We start from the raw sequence: 20,141 nt of genomic DNA, 5'->3' as shown, positions 1-20,141 counted from the left end.
AACACTGATCAGAAGAAGGTTACATTGTACGGCCAACTGCTGCACATGTTTAATAACACACAAAAAGATAAGACATTGATGACATACTACTATATACAGAAATTTGATTGAAATTTGAAATCTTCTTTTTTTCTCCCCCCTTAGCTACTCAAGGATAAATGAAACATCGTCTTCTCCAGATAGACAGACTGCCCATGATAACTGAGACAGCATTTGCATTTGCCTTTTGCAATCCTCCCAGTCGCAGACCACGGAGCACAAGTTTGTGAACGTGGCCCAGACTCCCAAACACAAGACAGTTATAAAGGCTGATATTTCATAAGTTTGGATGTAAAACAATAAGTGTCCATACAAATCAAATAGGCAGCCTATTTCAAAGATAGTAACGGTTTTTCAAATTTCATTAATGAACACAAAATCTGGGCTATTTGGAATATCTTGCAGTGAATTGACATGTGTGTCATTGGGATCAAACCAGTCTAGTTTTACAGTGCTGTTTTTATACATTTTTGTTGTTCTTTCCTGTACTTCTCTGATCTTGTCTGAGACCAGATGAACCAGACAGTCATGTCTGGCAACGTACAGTCCTTTATAGTGGCTGCAGCCATTTAAGATGTGTGCGACTGTCTCTTTGTCATGTGGTACTGGGTGTAGGATACAGTATGTGTCATGTTCTGATGGGTACCAGCCAGGTTGCCAAGTTGAGCTTGGTCGGCAGCACTTGTAAACAAGCTTTAATGGTGAAAATAAGAATGTCCTCAACAATGGTATTATTTGAGGGAACAGAATGTGACAGTGAGTGGTTTGCAAAGGGAAGAAAGGACAGTTTTCCTTGCAGCTTCAGACTGGTCCAGTGTCGTGCACTGTGTGATCGTCTCATTCCTAGAATGAAGGCTCTCGCGGTCACGGATTTGATTGACAGCTCATGATGCGTACCGTCCTGCTCATAGGTCGCACATGCATGGACAAGCGGATCTGTGATGATGACGCACACATGCACACGCACGCGCACACACACGCACACGCACACAGCACATCTGGATCTGGCCCATGCAAGATGAGTCCTGACCAGTCTCGCAGGAGTTTATCATATAAAAAATACACTCAATGGAACTTCTACTTATAATACAAAACAGCTGGGCCTTTATTCAATATAAAGCATTCAGCTGCTCAGTGGTATTGGGAAATGTTTTGGCAAAGACACAATGCAACAGGGATTGATGTAAGTCTTATAGAGAGGGCCTCAGAGTCCCAGTGAGGTATTATAATATACTAATCAAAGGTATACACGCTGTATGTATGTGTCATCATGAGCTCATATAGCGAAACAGTGCAAATATTTCATCTTAGGATTACCCCAGATGTATGCTCTCATACTGTAGGTGCACAGTTCAGTTTCTTCTTCCCTTGGGTATTTGAGAGACTGGCCCACACAGTAAAATCCTCAGATTAACAGTTAACCACATGGACCCTAGCGTCCCTATTCTGGGCATGTCATAAAAGGTTATAATAACATTCAGCAAAAATAGGCAAACATTCTGTGAAAATAGCAGATCTACAAGCTCACAATGGGATGGGTTGTAGATTTGGTGTAGAGGGGGAAAAAGGAGGGGGCCGAGAGGGTAAAAATGAAACCAAAGGAATCTGTAAGGGCAGAATGCCACCGCTGGTCCTCACAAAAAACAACCATGATAGCATTGTGAATTACAAAACAGTTTTTTTCCCTCCCCAATTCAATCGCAATTGCAATCCCCCCCCATCCCATGTGTGTAGTCCCCTTTCACTGGCAACCCTTACTGTTGGTCTGGGGAGGGTGTCGAAAACCACATCTCCTCTGATACCCATGGAGCCGATGTTTGACCAGAAGTGTGTCACACCTCAGGAGGAACATACGGTAATATCCCTCCCAGTTCTTCTCCTTGCTGAACAGACCGCCCGACCAACCTGTAGGAGTCGTTAGTGCAGTGACCGGCTTCCCACCCGCGAACACGGCTAATTGTGTTCCTTGGAGCACGTATACCCTGCCAAGCCAGAGGCACCGCAGAGGAATCGAAGCACAGGTGGTGGGCAGATACTTTGACCCTGCACCACCCGGACGCCCTCACACATCCCTAGTTGTTAGAAGTGCAATCGATGTTTCTTACAAGTGTGGTGCCAAATTCCCCCACCCTCCGAAATCCTAACCGTTTTGTCTTCATCCTTACAGGGCTGAAAAAACAGAGCCGTTAAGCGATGATCTTTTACAGGTGAGCTGTGTGTGTGTGTGTGTGTGTGTGTGTGTGTGTGTGTGTGTGTGTGTGTGTGTGTGTGTGTGTGTGTGGGTGTGTGTGTGTGTGTGTGTGTGTGTGTGTGTGTGTCTGTGTGCGTGTGTGCGTGCGTGCGTGCGTGCGTGCGTGCGTGCGTGCGTGTGTGTGTGTGTGTCTGTGCCTGCACGGCGTGCACGTGTGCAGGTACATTGTGCAATTGTATGCATGCAGAGAAGGCAAAGGGGAACACCTGACCGAGCCAGGTGTTTGATTAAGTGACGGTCTCATAGCAATTGTGGGAAGCTGTGAGCGTGTCATTGTTCAGTCTGTTCTATTTGAAGAGGTGTGAATAATGTGATTAAAGGTGTGATGGTGTGCAGCAGATTTGTTTCTGATAGCTTTTCTGATAGTGCATTTTGGTTTTGTAAACACGCTGCATTGATGAAACCAAGCATCACATTTTACATCTCAGAGACAAATATTGAACTTTATACTCCACTACAATTAATTGATAACTTTAGTTACTAGTTAGGCTACTTAGATAGATACGTAGATTTGGATTATTATTACAAAACATACATTACACACTTGAGCCCTTTATACAGCACATTTCGGCTATTTGAAAATAGCCGATCTAAAAGCTCACAATGCGTCGCATTATGAGCTTGTAGATCTGCTATTTTCAAAAGATTTTATACATTTGAAAACTTGTGAAATGGGACATTCTGCATAATGACTACTTTCTACATGGTGGTAATGATACTTTTACTTAAGTAAAAAGTGGCAGTACTTCTTCCACCACTGCTTGGGGCTTGTGTGCGTGCGTGCGCGCGGGTGTCATAATTCCCGGGTGTATGTATGCATGCATTATGCGCCAAGTCCTCTGATGTGTGTGTGTGTATGTGTGTGCGTGCTCTTGTGGACCAGGTGGAGAAGCGTCTGGATCTGGTGAAGCAGGTCACCCACAGCACTCACAAGAAGCTGACCGCCTGCCTGCAAGGCCAGCAAGGAGCGGACGTGGAGAAGAGATCTGTCAAGTCACCCTCCGTAAGTCAGTCATTCTCAAACTTTTAAATTAAAAAATGTTACCTCTGGGACCCCAGTCTATGCTGTGAAATCCTCAGTGTTAATTTAACTGAGCCGTGACTCCTCAAGCACCCCTGGTGGTCCTCGGAATCGGATCTCACTTTTAGAACCACTGCCGTAAGTAACCACATCCGCCAGACAGTCACTCCAAACCCCCGACTGATGACGTCAAGGGATGGCATTACATGACATGTGTTTGGTTGTTATTGTTGATTTAAATACCCTTTTTTTTTGCTGCCGTGCAACACTTTTGGCTCCTGAAACAACCGCATCCACTGGGAGATTAATGATGTTATTATAAGGTGTTGCATGACAGATTATTAACCACTTAAGCCCTATTTTGTACTTTTGCATTTTGAAAATAGCACATAAAACATTTTTTGACAAATCTTGAAAAAGTTTGAAAAATCGTGAAACATTTTTGATAAAAATTGCCATGGTTAAAGTGGTTAATGAGACATAATTCAATGTGACACAATAAGAATGCTATACTATTTCTCTCTGCTATCAGAAAAAGCTACCACTCACCACCCTGGCACAATGTATGGTAGAAGGGGCAGCAGTATTAGGAGACGACTCCCTACTTGGGTAAGTCAATATATGCAAATATAGATATATACAAATATGTGCACACACCCTTGAGCTTACACTTAAGCCTAATTTATACTTGTCAGAAATAGCTGATTTTCAGTTATTTTTGGCGAGCGACACTGCCATGGCACAAAGTGTAAATTAGGCTTTGCACCAGCTGTCACACGCACATTCACACACACTTGTAGGTGTGTGTGCGCACACAGTCATTGTTAATTATTGAGTCAGTGAAATCGTGTCTGTTCTCACGGCTTCTCTTGTGCATAACATTTCTGTCAGATTGGCTGTAATGCCAGGTAATTTTGGTAGTTGCTGAATTTATCATTTGCTGTGATGATATTGTTGACTTCGTGATTGGTTGTGATGATGTTGACATTATCATTGGCTGTGATGTTGTTGACTTTGTCATTGGCTGTGATGTTGATCATGAAACTTAAACCTAAACACTCCAACTACGCCTAACTAAAGAACCTCCACCCCAAAATGGTCTGACTATAACACTATAACAAGCCACTTCACATTAATAACAATACAATTAACAGTACCTCTAACACAAAACTATATTCTACACTCCCACAAATCAACATATTGTGTGTATCATCAACAGTAATCCCTCAACTTCTACAGATTCCACTCACCTCTAGTGACTGAATTCCGAACATTGCTGGCCAACAATAACCTACCTGACCTGGCAGAGACCTGTGCTCTGAGGAGCTCTTTTTCTAGTTGGCATTGTGATTGGCTGTGAGTGTTGTGGTGTTGTTGACTGTGAATGGATGTCATGATGCTGTTATCGCCATATATGCTGTATAGCCATCGGAGATCATCACTTTCACCCCTGTCTGTCTGTCTGTGTGTCCATGTTTGTCTGTGAGTGTGTGTGTGTGTGCGTGCGCGTGTGTGGGGGTGTCCGGGGCTAATCTCGTGAACTACTACATTGATCAGTGTCAAATGTCTTGTGCACGTTGCCGGTAGGCCATGGAACTCAATTCCCACATTTGCCAAATCCATCAATCACAACTATTTTTGTGAATTTATAGCCTGAGACCCACCATTCCTCCAGGCTATGGAATACGAGTCCGCAACGGTATGGAGTGAGACTAACTAATCAGGCACAAGCTGTCCATCTGTGTGTTTTCCCTGTGCCAATTATCTCCTCCCTTCGGCTGAAGCCGTGCAACTATTGCCTCCTAGTTGATTATCTGGCATGCAAAAATATATTTTCCAGTTTATCTCTCTTACTTATACCAACATTGTTGTGGTGTAACACAGCCACGGGAGAGAAGCACTGTGCACATACGATGCACATGCACACCCCTTATGATTGGATCTGATGATGTTGCTGACTTTGTCATTGGATGTGATGATGTCGCCGACTTTGTGATTTGATCTGTGCTGGCTTTGTGATTTGATGTCATGTTGTTGCTAGGGTTGTCATGATTATGAAATTTACTTGACGATTAATTGTCATACAAATAATTGCGATTAACAAATTAATTGTGTGGCTTTTAGATCTTGTAAACAAAAGTTGCATGGGGCAGATATGACAAAAAATTTAATACGCAAAGAAATGACCAATACCAATAATCAAAATAAATAATTACAAATTACGCCAATCAAAATGTTATACTCGAAATGTGTTGACGTGTTGTGAGCTTGTAGATCCAATATTTTGGAAAATGTTTAAAAATGTACAGTATGAACCTTTCTCAGCATGGAAACGATTATGAAAAATAATTGCAATTATCTCAAATAATTGCGATTAGGCGATTATGTAATAATGTGACAGGCCATGTTGTTGCTGACTTTGATTGGATGGGATGATGAAGTTGTTTACTTTGTAAGTGAATGTGATGATTTTGCTGACTTTGTGATTAGATGTGAGGATGTTATTGACTTTGTGATCGGATGTCATGTTGGCGCTGACTTAGTGATTAGATGTGAGGAGCGATATTGACTTTGTGATGGGGATGTGGGATGTGGCCATACAGGAAGATGCTGAGGATGTGTGGGGAGACGGAGGAGAGGCTGGCTCAGGAGCTCGTCCAGTTCGAGTACCAGATCGAGAGAGACGTGGTGGAGCCGCTCTATGTGCTCGCCGAGGTGAGCCACACAAACCACACTGCAGGCACAAAATGTATGTCACCTATCATAGCAGCTTTGTCCTTAGTGTGACTGCAGAAGATTGAATTACAGAGCTAATCTGTCCATTTTTTTTCCAGAAATACAAGTGGTGAATATTTTTGTGAGAGGTCAATCCTGCGGATTAATTATTGGACTTGTGTTTAATTTCCCATGTCATTAGGTGGACATTCCCAACATCCAGAAACAGAGGAAACACTTAGCTAAGCTTGTATTGGACATGGACTCATCACGCACAAGGTGAAGCGCACTCGTCCCTCTCATCACTTGTTCATTCCTTTAACCCATTAAAACCGGGAAAGCATCTGTGCCATTTTAGATTTTAGCTATATATTTTATATAGCAAGTTTTTCAGAAAACTCTTGGTCCTTGGTACGAAAAGGGACTGGTCTAGAAGGCATTTGTAGAATCGGTCTTAATGGGTTAAGGCAGGGGTCTTCAACAGGGCGTCCGGGACCCCTAGGGGGTCCTCAGAGTTACTACAGGAGGCCTGCCAAATCTTTGTGTGACAGGATTTTTTGTTTTACCTTAACCACTTGAACCCAAGCATCCCTTTCCTGAGGAGAACTTTAGCCAAAAATAGCAGATCTATTTTTGACTAAGAGTTATAGGTGTAGAGGGAAAAAAGAGCTGCAAAAAATGTATCTGAAACACAATTTTATACAATATAGAGGGGGTCCCTGCTTCATATCTCTCTCAGCTAGGGGGTCCTTGGCCTGAAAACGTTGAAGACCCCTGGGTTAAGGTGTGGCGCCGAACGGGCCAGCCATCTAGAACAGGGTTTGTCTGTATCAATGCGTGTGTCTCTGTCGCCACAGCAGTATAGACCCATCACAGTGTGGCTCATGGTGCCATGTGCATTCAGCGAACCCCACCGCTCAGCTCACACACTGCCACTTGCATACAGCAAACCATACAGCTCAGCTCACCCTTCTACCCCACTCACAGCTCAGCACACGCTGCTATATGGGCATACAGTGAACCAGTGATGGAAGAAGTACTCACATTCTTTTACTTAAGTAAAAGTATCAATATTGTAGAAATAGTCTGTTGCACGTACAAGTTCGGTATTCACAATTTGCTTGAGTAAAAGAACAAAAGCATTGGCATCAAATGTACTTAAAGCACCAAAAGTAAAAGTACTCATTATGCAAATGCAAAAAATTATAAAACTCTTTTGAAAATAGCAGTTCTACAAGCTCACAACGCGACACGTTGTGAGCTTGTAGAACGGCTATTTTCAAATTGCCAAAGTATTGGTCGATAATAATAATCATTTTGTAATAATAATCAAAATCTACAAAATAACTGGTAACTAAAGTTTTCAAATAATTATAGTGGAGTAAAAGCACAATATTTACCTTTGCGATGTAGTGGAATAGGAGTAAAATTATAAGCTGTTGTAAGTACTTCAGTAAATAAGATAAAAACAAAAAATGTTACTTAAGTACAGTACTTGAGTAAATGTACTTATTACTTTCCACCACTGCAGTGAACCACACAGCTCAGGGCACTCTTCTAAGCCAATCCCAGCTCAGCTCACGCTGCCACAGTGACAAGTCCAAGCTCACATTAGCATGTTGTTGTCATTGCTATATTCTGATGCATTAATTTACATGTACATCACTGCATCCCAATGTAGACTGTGGAATGTAGAAAACAATTCTCCCACTACAGTAGGCCTACGACTAAATGTTTTCAATTGATATTTTAAGAGGCTATTATATATATAGGGGTATTCAGGCCAGTTAGCCAGATAACTGATGAATAATTTAGCTAGCTGTCTGAGAGCCTTTTCAATTGCACAGCATGTGCCATGGCCATGGTGCATATTTATTTTGCCTGCATTAACCCTTTAAGACCGGGAATGCATCTGTGTCATTTTAAGATTTCTTTGGCTCTATAAAAATAGCAGATATACAAGCTCATAGCGTGGCACAGAGTGCCGTGCTACGAGCTTGTAGATTTGCTATTTTTTAATTTGATTTTTAATCGTGAAAATATATATACTTTTTTAAAGCAGAAGTTTTTAACTCAAATCTTTGCTTCTGGGGATTTTACAAATGTCTTCTAAATCCTAACAGGTTTTTTTTCCCTAAAGTTTTTTTCTTTTTTCTTTTTTACTTATGTTGCTATATTTTCAATGGTTTTCAAACTTTTTTCATGTCAAGGACCCCCAAAATAATATGTATTTGTCCGCGTACCCCCTCCCATCTAAAAATATTTTGTTCCAGGGACCCCCAGAAGCAAAGATTTGAGTTAAAAAATTATTTGCACAAATTTTCAAGATTTTTCTAAAAATAGCCAAAGAAATCTTAAAATGACACACATGCGTTCCCTTCCCGGCCTTAAAGGCTTAATTACTTATCAATAGCGATGCCTATTTCTTTTTTTCATGCTTGCAGATATCAACAGTCATCTAAGTCATCCAGTCACCCGAGCACTCAGCAGCCCGGTGCCAAAGCTGAGTCCCTCCGAGAGGAGATGGAGGAAGCAGCCAATCGAATGGAGATCTGCAGGGTGAGTCGACCTATCGGGAGCTGGACACTACCAATATGCAGTGGTGGAAAAAGTACTCACGTTTTAAAGTAAAAAGTATTAATACCGCAATGTAGAAATACTCTGTTACAAGTAAAAGTCCGGTATTCAAAATGTACTTGAGTAAAAGTACAAAAGTATTGGCATCAAAATATACTTAAAGTACCAAAAGTAAATCACAAAGTAACTAGTAACTAAAGTTTTCAAATAAATGTAGTGGAGTAAAAGTACCGTATTTGTCTCTGAGATGTAGTGGCGTAGAAGTAAAAGTATTGGGGGAAAAATGGAAATACACCAGTAAAGTAATAGTACCTCAAAATTGAATTTAAGTACAGTACTTGAGTACATGTACTTTGTTACTTTCCACCACTGCCAATATGTCCTTCCTCAATTCCTCTGCTCAGCATGATTAATAACCTTCCCTTGGTAACAGACTTAATGGGATCACGACGTCACAATCATATCAGATATCTGGGACATCAATGAGACACATTTGTGAGAAATGTCTTAGGAGGTCACCGGTGTGCTCTACTTTCTTCCCCAGGATCAGTTGTCGGCTGATATGTACAATTTTGTGGCCAAAGAAATAGACTATGCAAACTACTTTCAGACGGTGAATATGTCTTCTTTCTTATCTTTAATCTCTTCTTGCGCATCAATATTGCTACAATGAATTGTATTCAAAGGACATTTGTTATGTCCCCCTTAATCTTACAGTTAAGATTTTAACTGCACGTAATAGATAAGATGTTATGCTAGATTCGTTGCTGTAAAAGATTGTATTATATGGTTTGTGTTTGTTCCCCCTGCAGTTGATAGAAATACAGGCAGAGTATCACAGGAAGTCATTAGAGATTCTTCAGAGTATCCTGCCCCAGATTAAAGCCCACCAAGGTGAGCCGTACGTCATAAATCAGTTGATTCTGGTTCTGATAAGTGCTGTGTGTGTGTGTGTGTGTGTGTGTGTGTGTGTGTGTGTGTGTGTGTGTGTGTGTGTGTGTGTGTGTGTGTGTGTGTGTGTGTGTGTGTGTGTGTGTGTGTGTGTGTGTGTGTGTGTGTGTGTGTGTGTGTGTGTGTGTGTGTGTGCCAGCATGCGTGCGTGGGCGTGTGCGTGTGCGTTTGCGTGTCCAAGTATACAAAGCTACAAACTAACAGGCTACCATTCATTATCAATGAAGCCAGCGACATGAAGACACAAACTAACGCCCGACACTTGTAGCTTTTGATGCTCGCTACAAAGCTATAAAATAAAGTTGAGCTGCTGGCTTCAACATCAGACTAGCAGCTACAAAGCTACAGAATGAGCATGTGTTGTTGAATCATTTCCACTCACCTTCTCTCTCTCCACACAATTCCTGCTTGTAATGAGGGAAAAACTAATTATTTACATCCTCCAGTTCCCTGTTCTTTTTAACCATTAAAACTGGGAAAGCATCTGTGTCATTTTAGATTTTAACCATTATTTTATACTTTGGCTATTAAAAAATAGCAGATATACAAGCCCATAGCGCGGATCTTGTAGATCTGATTTTTTTTTTAATCTTGAAAATGTGTGCAAATCTTTTATATATATTTTTTAAGCAAACATTTTTAACTAAAATCTTTGCTTCTGGGGGTCCCTGGAACAAACTATTTTGAGATGGGGGTCCATGGCCAAATACATGTCATTTTGGGGGCCCTTGACATGAAAATGTTTGAGCACCACTGATATAGCAACATAGGTTTTTCAGATTTATGTCTACACCAAACCTCTTTGCCGAAAATACGTTCGGCTAAAGTTCTCCTCAGAATAGGGAAGCTAGGATTCAAGTGGTTAATGATTTTAAAAGAAATCCTATCACACAAAGATTTGGCCCTGTAGTAACTCTGAGGACCCCCTAGGGGTCCCGGACCCGCTGCTGAAGACCCCTGCTGTACAGTGTTGCTCCGCTCTGCTCTCTAGGAATAACAGCCAGTTTGTTGTGTTGTGTTGTGTTGCAGAGGCGTGGGTGGAGAAGCCGTCCTATGGCAAGTCTCTGGAGGAACATCTGAACATCAGCGGGAGAGAGATCGCCTTCCCCATCGAGGCCTGTGTCACCATGCTGCTGGAGTGTGGCATGCAGGAGGAGGTACACCACAAAATACCAGTAGGCAGCGGTTCCGGTAGGACAGGGTTCTCAACCTTTTCAGGCCGCGACCCCCAAAATAATGATATTATTTCCCGCGACCCCCCGCGCGTGCACGCGGGTGGTCCCGTTCGCGCGCGCGAAAAAAATTGCGGCTCTGGGCGGATTGGGTTTGTTTTTTCCCGGTTTTTGGTTACGGTGTTAGGGTTAGGTTATTTAATTATAATAGGTTATTTGATAATTGTTTATTATCGAAACGTGTTTTTTGCAAAAAGTGGGTAAATTGAGTAAATTAACTGATAAAACATGAATTCATAATAACATAAAAAAATATTTTGTTAAAAAAAAAAAATACATTTTTTTTTTCACATTCCCCAAAAAATCTGGCGACCCCCCCAAATTATTTGGCGACCCCCCTGGGGGTCGCGACCCCCAGGTTGAGAACCACTGCGGTAGGAGACACAAAGGAGACTCTTTGTGTCTCCTACCGGAACCGCTGCCGGTCATCAAATTATTGGCTTAGGAATGTGACAAAAGCAAAAAAATATCTATGAATTCAAGTCTCCATGGGGTGACTAATCGATAGAAAAAAAGTTATTTTGTGGGTTAACTATCCCTTTAACTCTGAGAGTGTACAAAGGGGCCCTGCGGGTACCTCAGTGTTAATTTATCCATTTGTAACTCAAAGAGCGCACAAATGGAACCAAATTGACGTGCTCTCTATGAGTTTCATAAACACTCAGCATTTCATAGTGTGTGGTTCATAGACACGGACACGAGTGCGTACTGTAGCGATGCACTTGCGCAGGTGTGTGTGTGTGTGCTGCTCAGAGACGCACTGATACACTGCTGACACATATCTTTCAAGAAAGAGGAGCTTTCGATACTTTAAATGCTGTAAATGAGCCACATATGGCCTGATGTTGGACTGAAATCAGCCCTCGTTGTTACCTAGCAGACTGTGTCTATCTCTGAGATGTTTGATGTTTAAAAACAAACACAAGATGTTCATCCACCAGTGTTGAGTACATCAATACATGTATACATGCTTGTATTTGTGTCAATACCTAACCGGGAAAGCATCTGTGTCATTTTAGATTTAGTGTTGGCTATTCAAAAATAGCAGATATACAAGCTCACAGCACGTCACTTCGTGCCTTGTACATCTGCTATTTTAGAACATTTAAGATTAATCTTGAAAGTTTTTGAAAAATGTTGAATAATATTGAATTACGAAAAAGTTTGAGAACTACTGATTTAGAAGGCATTTGTAGAATCGGCCTCAGGTATTAATGGGTTGAATGATCAGATCTGATAACGCTGCTGTGTGTTTGGTGTTTAGGGGCTGTTCAGGGTGGCTCCCTCGGCCTCCAAGCTGAAGAAGCTGAAAGCCTCGCTGGACTGTGGAGTTATGGATGTTCAGGAGTACTCTGCTGACCCGCACGCCATCGCAGGTTAAACCGCACCCACACAAAACGCCTCGCTCACAGCCCGTCGCCATGGCGACGACCCTCCGAGGTCACGTGTTGTACTGTAGCGTAACTGATAGATAGATGTAATTCTTCGCATCTGCGAGAACCTGTTCTGTTCTGTGGAAATCCCATCTATTGTACATAATGAAAGTCTTTTCAGATGTGCTTGTGTAGCTCAGTTGTTACGTGTGATAGGTCTTGTTATGTGTTGTTGTGTGTGTGGACGCCAGGAAGAACGGCAGTGGTGGAAAGTAACTTAGTACATTTACTCAAGTACTGTACTTAAGTACAATTTTGAGGTACTTTTACTTTACTGGAGTATTTCCAAATTTCAATACTTTTACTTCTACCCCACTACAATTATTTGAAAATGTAGTTACTAGTTACTTTGTAGATTTTGATTATTATTACAAAACATGCATTAACCACTTCAGCCCTATATACATTTTGGCCATTTGAAAATAGCCGATCTACAAGCTCACAATGCGACGCATTGTGAGCTTGTAGATCTGCTATTTTCAAAGATTTTCATACATTTTATACATTTGAAAACTTGTGAAATGGGACATTCTGCATAATGAGTACTTTCTACTTTTGTACTTCAAGTACATTTTTATACCAAAACTTTTGTACTTATACTTAACTCATTGAGTGCCATTAACGTGTTTCACGTGTTTTACTGCTATGGCGCAACGTGCCTTTGACGTGTTTTTTTTTTTTTTTTTTTTTGAAAAACATGTTCAGAACCCAATATATCATTATCTGAAGATTTGCAGCTCCATCCACTCCTTGTTTAACTTATAACTGAAAAAGGCTGTATCTTGCTTCCTAAGCACATTTTTTTAACTTAATCTCTGGCACTGGGACAACATAGCCAGAAATAATTCTGGCACTCGTGAGTTAAGTACATTTTGAATTCCAGACTTTTATTTGTAACAGAGTATTTCTACAATGCAGTATTGATACTTTCACTTGAGTAAAGAATTGGAGTACTTTTTCCACCACTGGCTAACGGGGATCCAAATAAAGAAAATAGAGCTCCTGCTGCTGCGTCCTAATCCAATGTTTTGAATTATTTTGACTAGCATAACATTTGCCACACAGTCTTGTCTGTTATCTGCCCCTTGATACGTGGTTTTCCTAAAAGCTCTCTCTACGTTCTACCACTTTAGCGAAGCAGCAATGTGTAGAGTAATGTGAATCTGTCAGCTACATTAGCTGCTACTGTAGGATGGGGTGGATGTGGGGGCAGGGCCCTAATCATTCTTCTGACGAGAGAGAAAAAACACATCTCCCCTAAGGTCTAATGAGATTCTACCCTCTCTTTCTCTCCCTCTCTCGCTTTCGCTCTCTTACCCTCTGTCTCTGTCTCTCTCTGTCTCTTCTCTCCCTGTTCTCTCTCTCTCTCTCTCTCTCTCTCTCTCTCTCTCTCTCTCTCTCTCTCTCTCTCTCTCTCTCGCACTCCATCCATGCTTCTTTATCCTCAGGCGCTCTGAAATCGTACCTCCGTGAGCTCCCTGAGCCGCTGATGACCACTGAACTTTACGATGAGTGGATTCAGGCGTCCAAGTGCGTATAGCTGTTTCCTTAATGAACCTGAACACAGTATTTTAGGTTACACCCTTAGGTGCCATTGTAAAATAAATAAATGAATATAAATATGGGGGGAAAACACCGAAAGTAGTAAAATAATCTTTCTACAAACATTCTTACATGAAAAACAATGAGTTGTTTTGACACGCACATTGTAACATGTCATTTTCTTTCCTCATCAGCGTTCCTGATATGGACCAGAGACTACAAGCTTTACTGACAGCGTGTGAAAAACTCCCTACAGACAACTTAAACAATTTCAGGTCAGTCACTCACAACTCCTAATCTCCCTTTCCTATATACTGTAAAGTAAGTCTAATCTAACTCACTGTACAGTCCATTAGGGCTGCAACTATCCATTATCTTCTTAGCGATTATTCTATCAATTTACCTTTTAGATGAATCAAAAAATCTTTAAGGTTGTTATTTTATATATTAATGAATCAACGTGAATTGATTGATCATCACTAGGACACGGTTTGACCTTGGCACAAGAGCACGTAGACTCATTTAGAGAGAATTACATTATTGAGATCACTTGTTTTAACCACATGAACCCTCATGAAAACAAAGGGAAACATTCGGTGGAAATAGCTGATCGACAAGGGCACAATGGATAGCAACGTGGCGCGTTGTGAACTTGTAGATCGGCAAAGAGATTTGGTATAGAGAGAAAAAAGGAGGGTTCCCAGTAGGGAGACCCGGGTCATATACAGTATATGGTTTAAGTGCTTACCAGGAAGCCTTAGGCATTTTTTACACATATGAATGGCTTCTCACAGTCTGGAACAGAATAGTCCTGTGGGGAATAAAAATGTTTGTCTGACATGTGCACAGTTACTTATATCAATGGAATACTTAACAACATCACGTGCACTATAGCTATGTGCACGCGAGACACCGCATGAAAGAAATGCCTGTTTCAAAGAAACCCCCTTTCGTCGCTGGAATTCTAAAGCGTTCATAAGAGATAGAGATAGAAGGATTGGGTGAAGTTGATAGCATATTTATATTGAGAGTGGATGTTTACACATGACATAAGCGCTCGCTGATGCGTGTGATATCTGTCATTGTGTGTGTGTGTCCCGGACCTCCTATCTGGGCTAAAACCTCTTTGGCAGCATGCGTTGAAATATTGATAACCATCAGAGTCCTCCTGCAGGGGCGGTGGATGTGTGTGGCTGAACAGTGTGGCTGAGGAGAATAGATTATAGTGCTCTCCGGTCTATGTAGCTTGATAGGCCCTCTTTCATTTGGCTCCTTCTTCAGATACCTAATCAAATTCCTGGCCAAGCTGACCGAGTACCAAGACTCCAACAAGATGACTCCGGGCAACATGGCTATTGTCCTCGGGCCCAACCTGCTCTGGACGCACTCTGAAGTGTACGTATTTGACGTGTGGGTATTCGATCATATTCTCAATATGATAGTAGTTGTTAGGCCTGTCACAATTAATACATAATCGCCTAATTGCAATTATTCTTTGCATAATCGTCATAATCGTTTCCATGTTGAAAAATGTTCACGCATTTTCAAATATTTTTGAAAAGCAGAAATAGCAGATCTACAAACTTACAAAGCGTCACGAATGTAAGCTTGTAGATAAGCTATTTCTGCTACAGTATGTTTACATGTTTGAAATGATTAAATATGTCAATAATTTCTTTGTATATTTAAGTTATTTGTCATATATTCCCTTTGCGGTTTGTGATTATTAAGCCTAAAAAGAAAACATAAAATGTAAACGTTGTATTCATATGCTCCAATGTTCAATTTCCAAAAACACAATTAAATCGTTAACCGCAATTATTTTGTGTGACAATTAATCGTCAACTTAAATGTTTTAAACGTGACAGCCTTCAACAGTTGTTGTTGTTGTTTTCAGGAATATGACAGAGATGATGACCACCGTGTCGCTTCAGATCGTTGGCATCATTGAGCCCATCATCCAGCATGCTGATTGGTTCTTCCCTGGTGGTGAGGATGGCACATACTAAAGTGTGACACTTACTGTATGTGGTGTTATAGTTATATGTATACTGTATACTGGTTTGTTTTTCTATGGTCCTTGATTGATGTGTGTACTTAAAGATTTGTGCCAGTGGTAGAAGAAGTAATAGTAGCAGCAATACCACAATGTAGAAATAAGTAAAAGTCCTGTATTCATAGTTTTACTTGAGTAAAGATACAAAACTGTTGTCAAAATATACTTCCAGTACCAATTTCATAAGAATATCATTTAATTGCGAGTAAGAATGCATGAATGTTGGTAAAGCTGGGCTGATTTTAATTACTTTATGTGCTATTGGGAAGCATACTGTGCACCCTCATTTATCATTTAATGTGTGTTTTGTATAAATATATACAAGGTAACTAGAAACTACCAAGCTAACCCTTATGGGCAGTGGTGTGTTCTAGGTTTTTTCGGAGGGTATACGATAATTATTCCCTGCACGACATGCGTGATACGCTATCGCGTTTTCAATGGATGAAATAGTTATTAGACTGTATACGCTTCTCTCCAAAATAATCTGCACTGTATAAGGCGTATACAGCGTAACATGGTAGAACACACCACTGCTTACGGGTCCATTTGGTTCCATTTCTACACTCTCAGAGTTAAATGAACACTCAGAATTTTACGGGATAAACCAGTTGGTTGTCAACCTTCTCTGGGTCAGGGCCCACTTGAAAATCTTGCTTCGTGTTTGAAAATCTTGCTTAGTGTTTGCGGCCCGCCCATCTGATCAAGTGGTCAGATGAGTGGGTTGTTGTGTGCATTTTCAGAGAATGTTCATTTTAATGATCATTGTGTTACGGCTTGGATCAATGGAACATCATTTTTTATACTAATGTTATATATTACTGCATCATTAAAATCTGTATAAATGTGTTTTGCCAATTATTTGGGGGCCACTTGCAATATCCTCATGGCCCACCAGTGATCCCCGTCCCACAGGTTGGGGAATGGCTGGTGTAAACACTAAACAGCATCTGTGTTGGTCCCTCAGAGATCGAGTTCAACCTGACAGGATGCTACGGCAGCCCCGTCCACACCAACCACAACTCCAACTACAGCTCCATGCCCTCGCCGGACATGGACCAATCGGATCGCAAGCAGCTGCAGCACGACCAGAGCCGACGCCCACTCAGCGTTGCCACGGACAACATGATGCTGGAGTTTTACAAGAAGGATGGGTAGGCGGCCGAATGGAATGCACCCACCTACCCACAATCCCCTCTGTTCTTCTCTTTCACTTCCTTCTCTCTCTCTCTCTCTCTCTGCCTCGCTCTCGATTACAAATTTAAGTTGACAATTAATTGTCATATAAATAATTGCGATTAATGATTTAGTTGTGTTTTTGACATTGAACATTGAAACATTATGAATAAAAACTAAATTTCTGTTTGGTTTTCTAGGCTTCATAATCACAAATTGCACCGGGCAGATATATGACAAATAACTTAAACATACAAAGAGATTACTGACACATTTATAATAATTTTGTATTTCAAACAAAATAGCGTAGCTATTTCTGCTATTTTTGGAAAATATTTGAAAATGTATAAACATTTTTTAACATTAATAATTATGACGATTATGCAAAATAAGTGCGATTATCTCAAATAATTGGGATTAGGCTCTCTCTCTCTCTCTCTCTCTCTCTCTCTCTCTCTCTCTCTCTCTCTCTCTCTCACTTTCTTCAGCACACCCACCACACACTTTTTTAAAAGATATTGAACTCTTCCCCTTTTGCATGGCCTCATTAAAAATTCCATCACTTTGGTACAATATTTACATATCCTCTGATCTAAAGTCTAAGCCAGGGGGTTTCCCCAAACAAAGCTCACCTGTCAGTCATTCTCCCGTCCAATTACGTTGCTTGTTATCAGGTTTCATCTTGCGAGAGTCGTAGGCTTGGTCTCGTTGGTATAGACAAGGGCTGATTGAATTGCATCGTCTCTATGGTAACCAAGCTCCGTTGGTGGGCTGTTGGTTATCTCTTTTCTCTCTCTCTCTCTCTCTCTCTCTCTCTCTCTCTCTCTCTCTCTCTCTCTCTCTCTCTCTCTCTCTCTCTTAGTATTATTATTATTATTATTATTTTTTTTCCAGGAAATATTTCTCCGGTAGTTGTTGCTCATGCCCATTCCTCCCACACAGCACACACACACCTACACACAGTAAAGTCCTGAGTGTTAATTTAACTCTGAGAGTGTACAAAATGTAACATTTTGTACCCTCTCAGAGTTACGCATGGATAAATGAACACTGTGGATTTCACGGTGTAGCTCGTGCTTCACACCATGTCTGGCACGACACTGCAGCCTGCTGCCTGACTCATACACCACCAGCAGAAGGAAAATCACCCGCAGAAACTGATACTAAAAGCAAAAAAAAACACTTTTAATAAATTACAAGAATGGCCCCGTAATAGTGACAGCGTCGAACGATGTTTGACAACACATCATTAGTTGTCATGTCATTTTGTCATAATGTCGGCTTGTTCCCCCCCCCCCCAGAGAGCGGCTGCTCCTGTGAGAGAGATGGGGAGTGTTTTTATATGCATAGTAGTGTATACTGAGAGATGATGTGACAGACGTGTCTGTCCTGCCGTTCCCCTGGACTTTAGAGCTGTCGCTCTGTCTTTTGCATATCGTCGCTATCGGGCGGAAATCCCTGTGCGTCCAAAACCGTTTACTTTTCACTAAATAGAAAAAAAAGAACCTGTGTTCCAATGGTTTCAATGTTAATACTTCTCATTGGTTAAGTATTTATAAAAGCCAAAGACAGACTTTCAACCTGGCGTCTGTATTTTGGGCGCGTCATTATAGATGGAAATTAGAATTTTATTTCAAGAATAGCAAAAATAGCTGATCTACAAGTTCATAATGCATGGTGATGCGATGCATTGTGAGCATGTAGACATTTTTGCTTCTTTTGCAGAACACCGTCATACAACATAGTATAAAAGGGGCCATTCATTTATTCATGAGAAAAGATTAAAAGATACAAGGTTTCTGCCCGACAGCGAGCGACGATGTCTAGAACCAAGCTGCTTTACAGTAATTAGTGCTAACAGGGCTTTAATTGGTACCTCAGTAAAAAAAACAGTGCAGGCTGCTCATTTAGCCTGGTATGTTTTAACCTCTAGAGCGCCCACTCCTCTCCTCCCCGTCACCATGGGTGTCATCTCTCCATCACACACACGCACAAAGAAACATGCATACATTAACCCATTAAACCCACCAGGGAAAGCATCTGTCATTTTAGATTTTAGCTACTATATAGCAACATACGATTTCGGAAAACTCTTAGGATTTAGAACAGTGGTTCTCAAAAAATAGCAGATGTACAAGCTCGCAGCACGTCATTTCGTGCCGCGCTGCAAGCTTGTACATCTGCAATTTTTTTACATTTTAGAAAAATGAATTTATTACGTTTTTTTAACACAAATCTTTTCTTCTGGGGGGGGGGGGTTGGGGTCCCTGGCACAAAACATTTTTAGATGGGGGGTCTGCGGCCAAATATATATCATTTTGGGGGGTCCTTGGCACAAAAAAGTTTGAGAACTACTGATTTAGAAGGCATTTGTAGAATCGTCCTCAGGTCTTAATGGGTTAACACGCCGTTTTTGTTTGAGTGTGGCTTTCTAGTGCAGTATGAAGGACATTCATACTGTTCCATCCATGTACATGCATGAGTGTTTTAAATAGTGTTGATGTTGTCAGTCCTTTCTTGCATGACGTCTGATCCGACCATCCTCTCATATGCACTCTGCCTCTCTCTTCCCTATACTAACGCAGCATTAGGAAGATACAAAGGTACCGTATCTACCACTTTTACATCTTCCTAGTTTTTCCCTCCCTCCCTTGCCCCCCCCCCCCCCTCATTTGTACATATTGAAGTGTCACATGACCGTGTCCCTCATTTCTAGAGCCTGACCGATATATCGGATCTGCCGATATGTCAGCCATTATTTGACTTTTTTTGACGACATCGGTTTCCGCAATTATGCAGCCGATGTGTCCCGATTTTTTTTTACCACTTCCAGGCCTGGCTCCCCTATTTTGGGCATACAGTACAGTATAGGTGAAAATGTTTGAAAAGGGCTTAAGCGTAGATAAACTGAAAAAAGATTGTGTGTGTATTTTATATTTACATGTTTGGTTGTTATATTTATGTAATTAAATTGTAAATTAAAGTGTAATATACTTAATTTAGAAATTGTAGATGTGATTAAGTTATTTTGTTTATTTTTATTCATCTCTTTGCTTGTACGTTAAATGTTCTCAAATAGAAACTTTCTTCGTTTATCAAACAGATTTCAAGATCTTTCACTTTTTGACAAAATATCAGTCAAAACATC

At 41.0% G+C, this 20,141-nt stretch overlaps 1 protein-coding gene across 4 annotated transcripts in view; it reads left to right on the top strand.

The window, feature by feature from the left end:
- arhgap44a (Rho GTPase activating protein 44a) overlaps positions 1–20,141 on the top strand; it is a 48,648-nt gene that overhangs the window by 18,408 nt on the left and 10,099 nt on the right. For 3 of the 4 annotated variants that reach the window (XM_084071328.1, XM_084071327.1, XM_084071325.1), the window contains exons 2-16: positions 2,207–2,246; positions 3,174–3,293; positions 3,844–3,920; positions 5,915–6,026; positions 6,229–6,305; positions 8,471–8,585; positions 9,148–9,216; positions 9,416–9,497; positions 10,584–10,711; positions 12,051–12,162; positions 13,668–13,749; positions 13,956–14,036; positions 15,043–15,171; positions 15,659–15,750; positions 16,785–16,971. In XM_084071328.1, the coding sequence (XP_083927454.1) occupies positions 2,207–2,246; positions 3,174–3,293; positions 3,844–3,920; positions 5,915–6,026; positions 6,229–6,305; positions 8,471–8,585; positions 9,148–9,216; positions 9,416–9,497; positions 10,584–10,711; positions 12,051–12,162; positions 13,668–13,749; positions 13,956–14,036; positions 15,043–15,171; positions 15,659–15,750; positions 16,785–16,971 (1,503 nt within the window). The remainder of the gene's footprint in view (positions 1–2,206; positions 2,247–3,173; positions 3,294–3,843; positions 3,921–5,914; positions 6,027–6,228; positions 6,306–8,470; positions 8,586–9,147; positions 9,217–9,415; positions 9,498–10,583; positions 10,712–12,050; positions 12,163–13,667; positions 13,750–13,955; positions 14,037–15,042; positions 15,172–15,658; positions 15,751–16,784; positions 16,972–20,141) is intronic. The other variant, XM_084071326.1, reaches the window with a different exon arrangement.

Source organism: Gymnoscopelus microlampas (genome assembly GCF_963454915.1).
Source record: "Gymnoscopelus microlampas genome assembly, chromosome: 11".
Lineage (NCBI taxonomy): Eukaryota > Metazoa > Chordata > Actinopteri > Myctophiformes > Myctophidae > Gymnoscopelus > Gymnoscopelus microlampas.
Note: the sequence above shows the minus strand (reverse complement) of the source record. Positions and strands in the feature narration are given on the sequence as shown.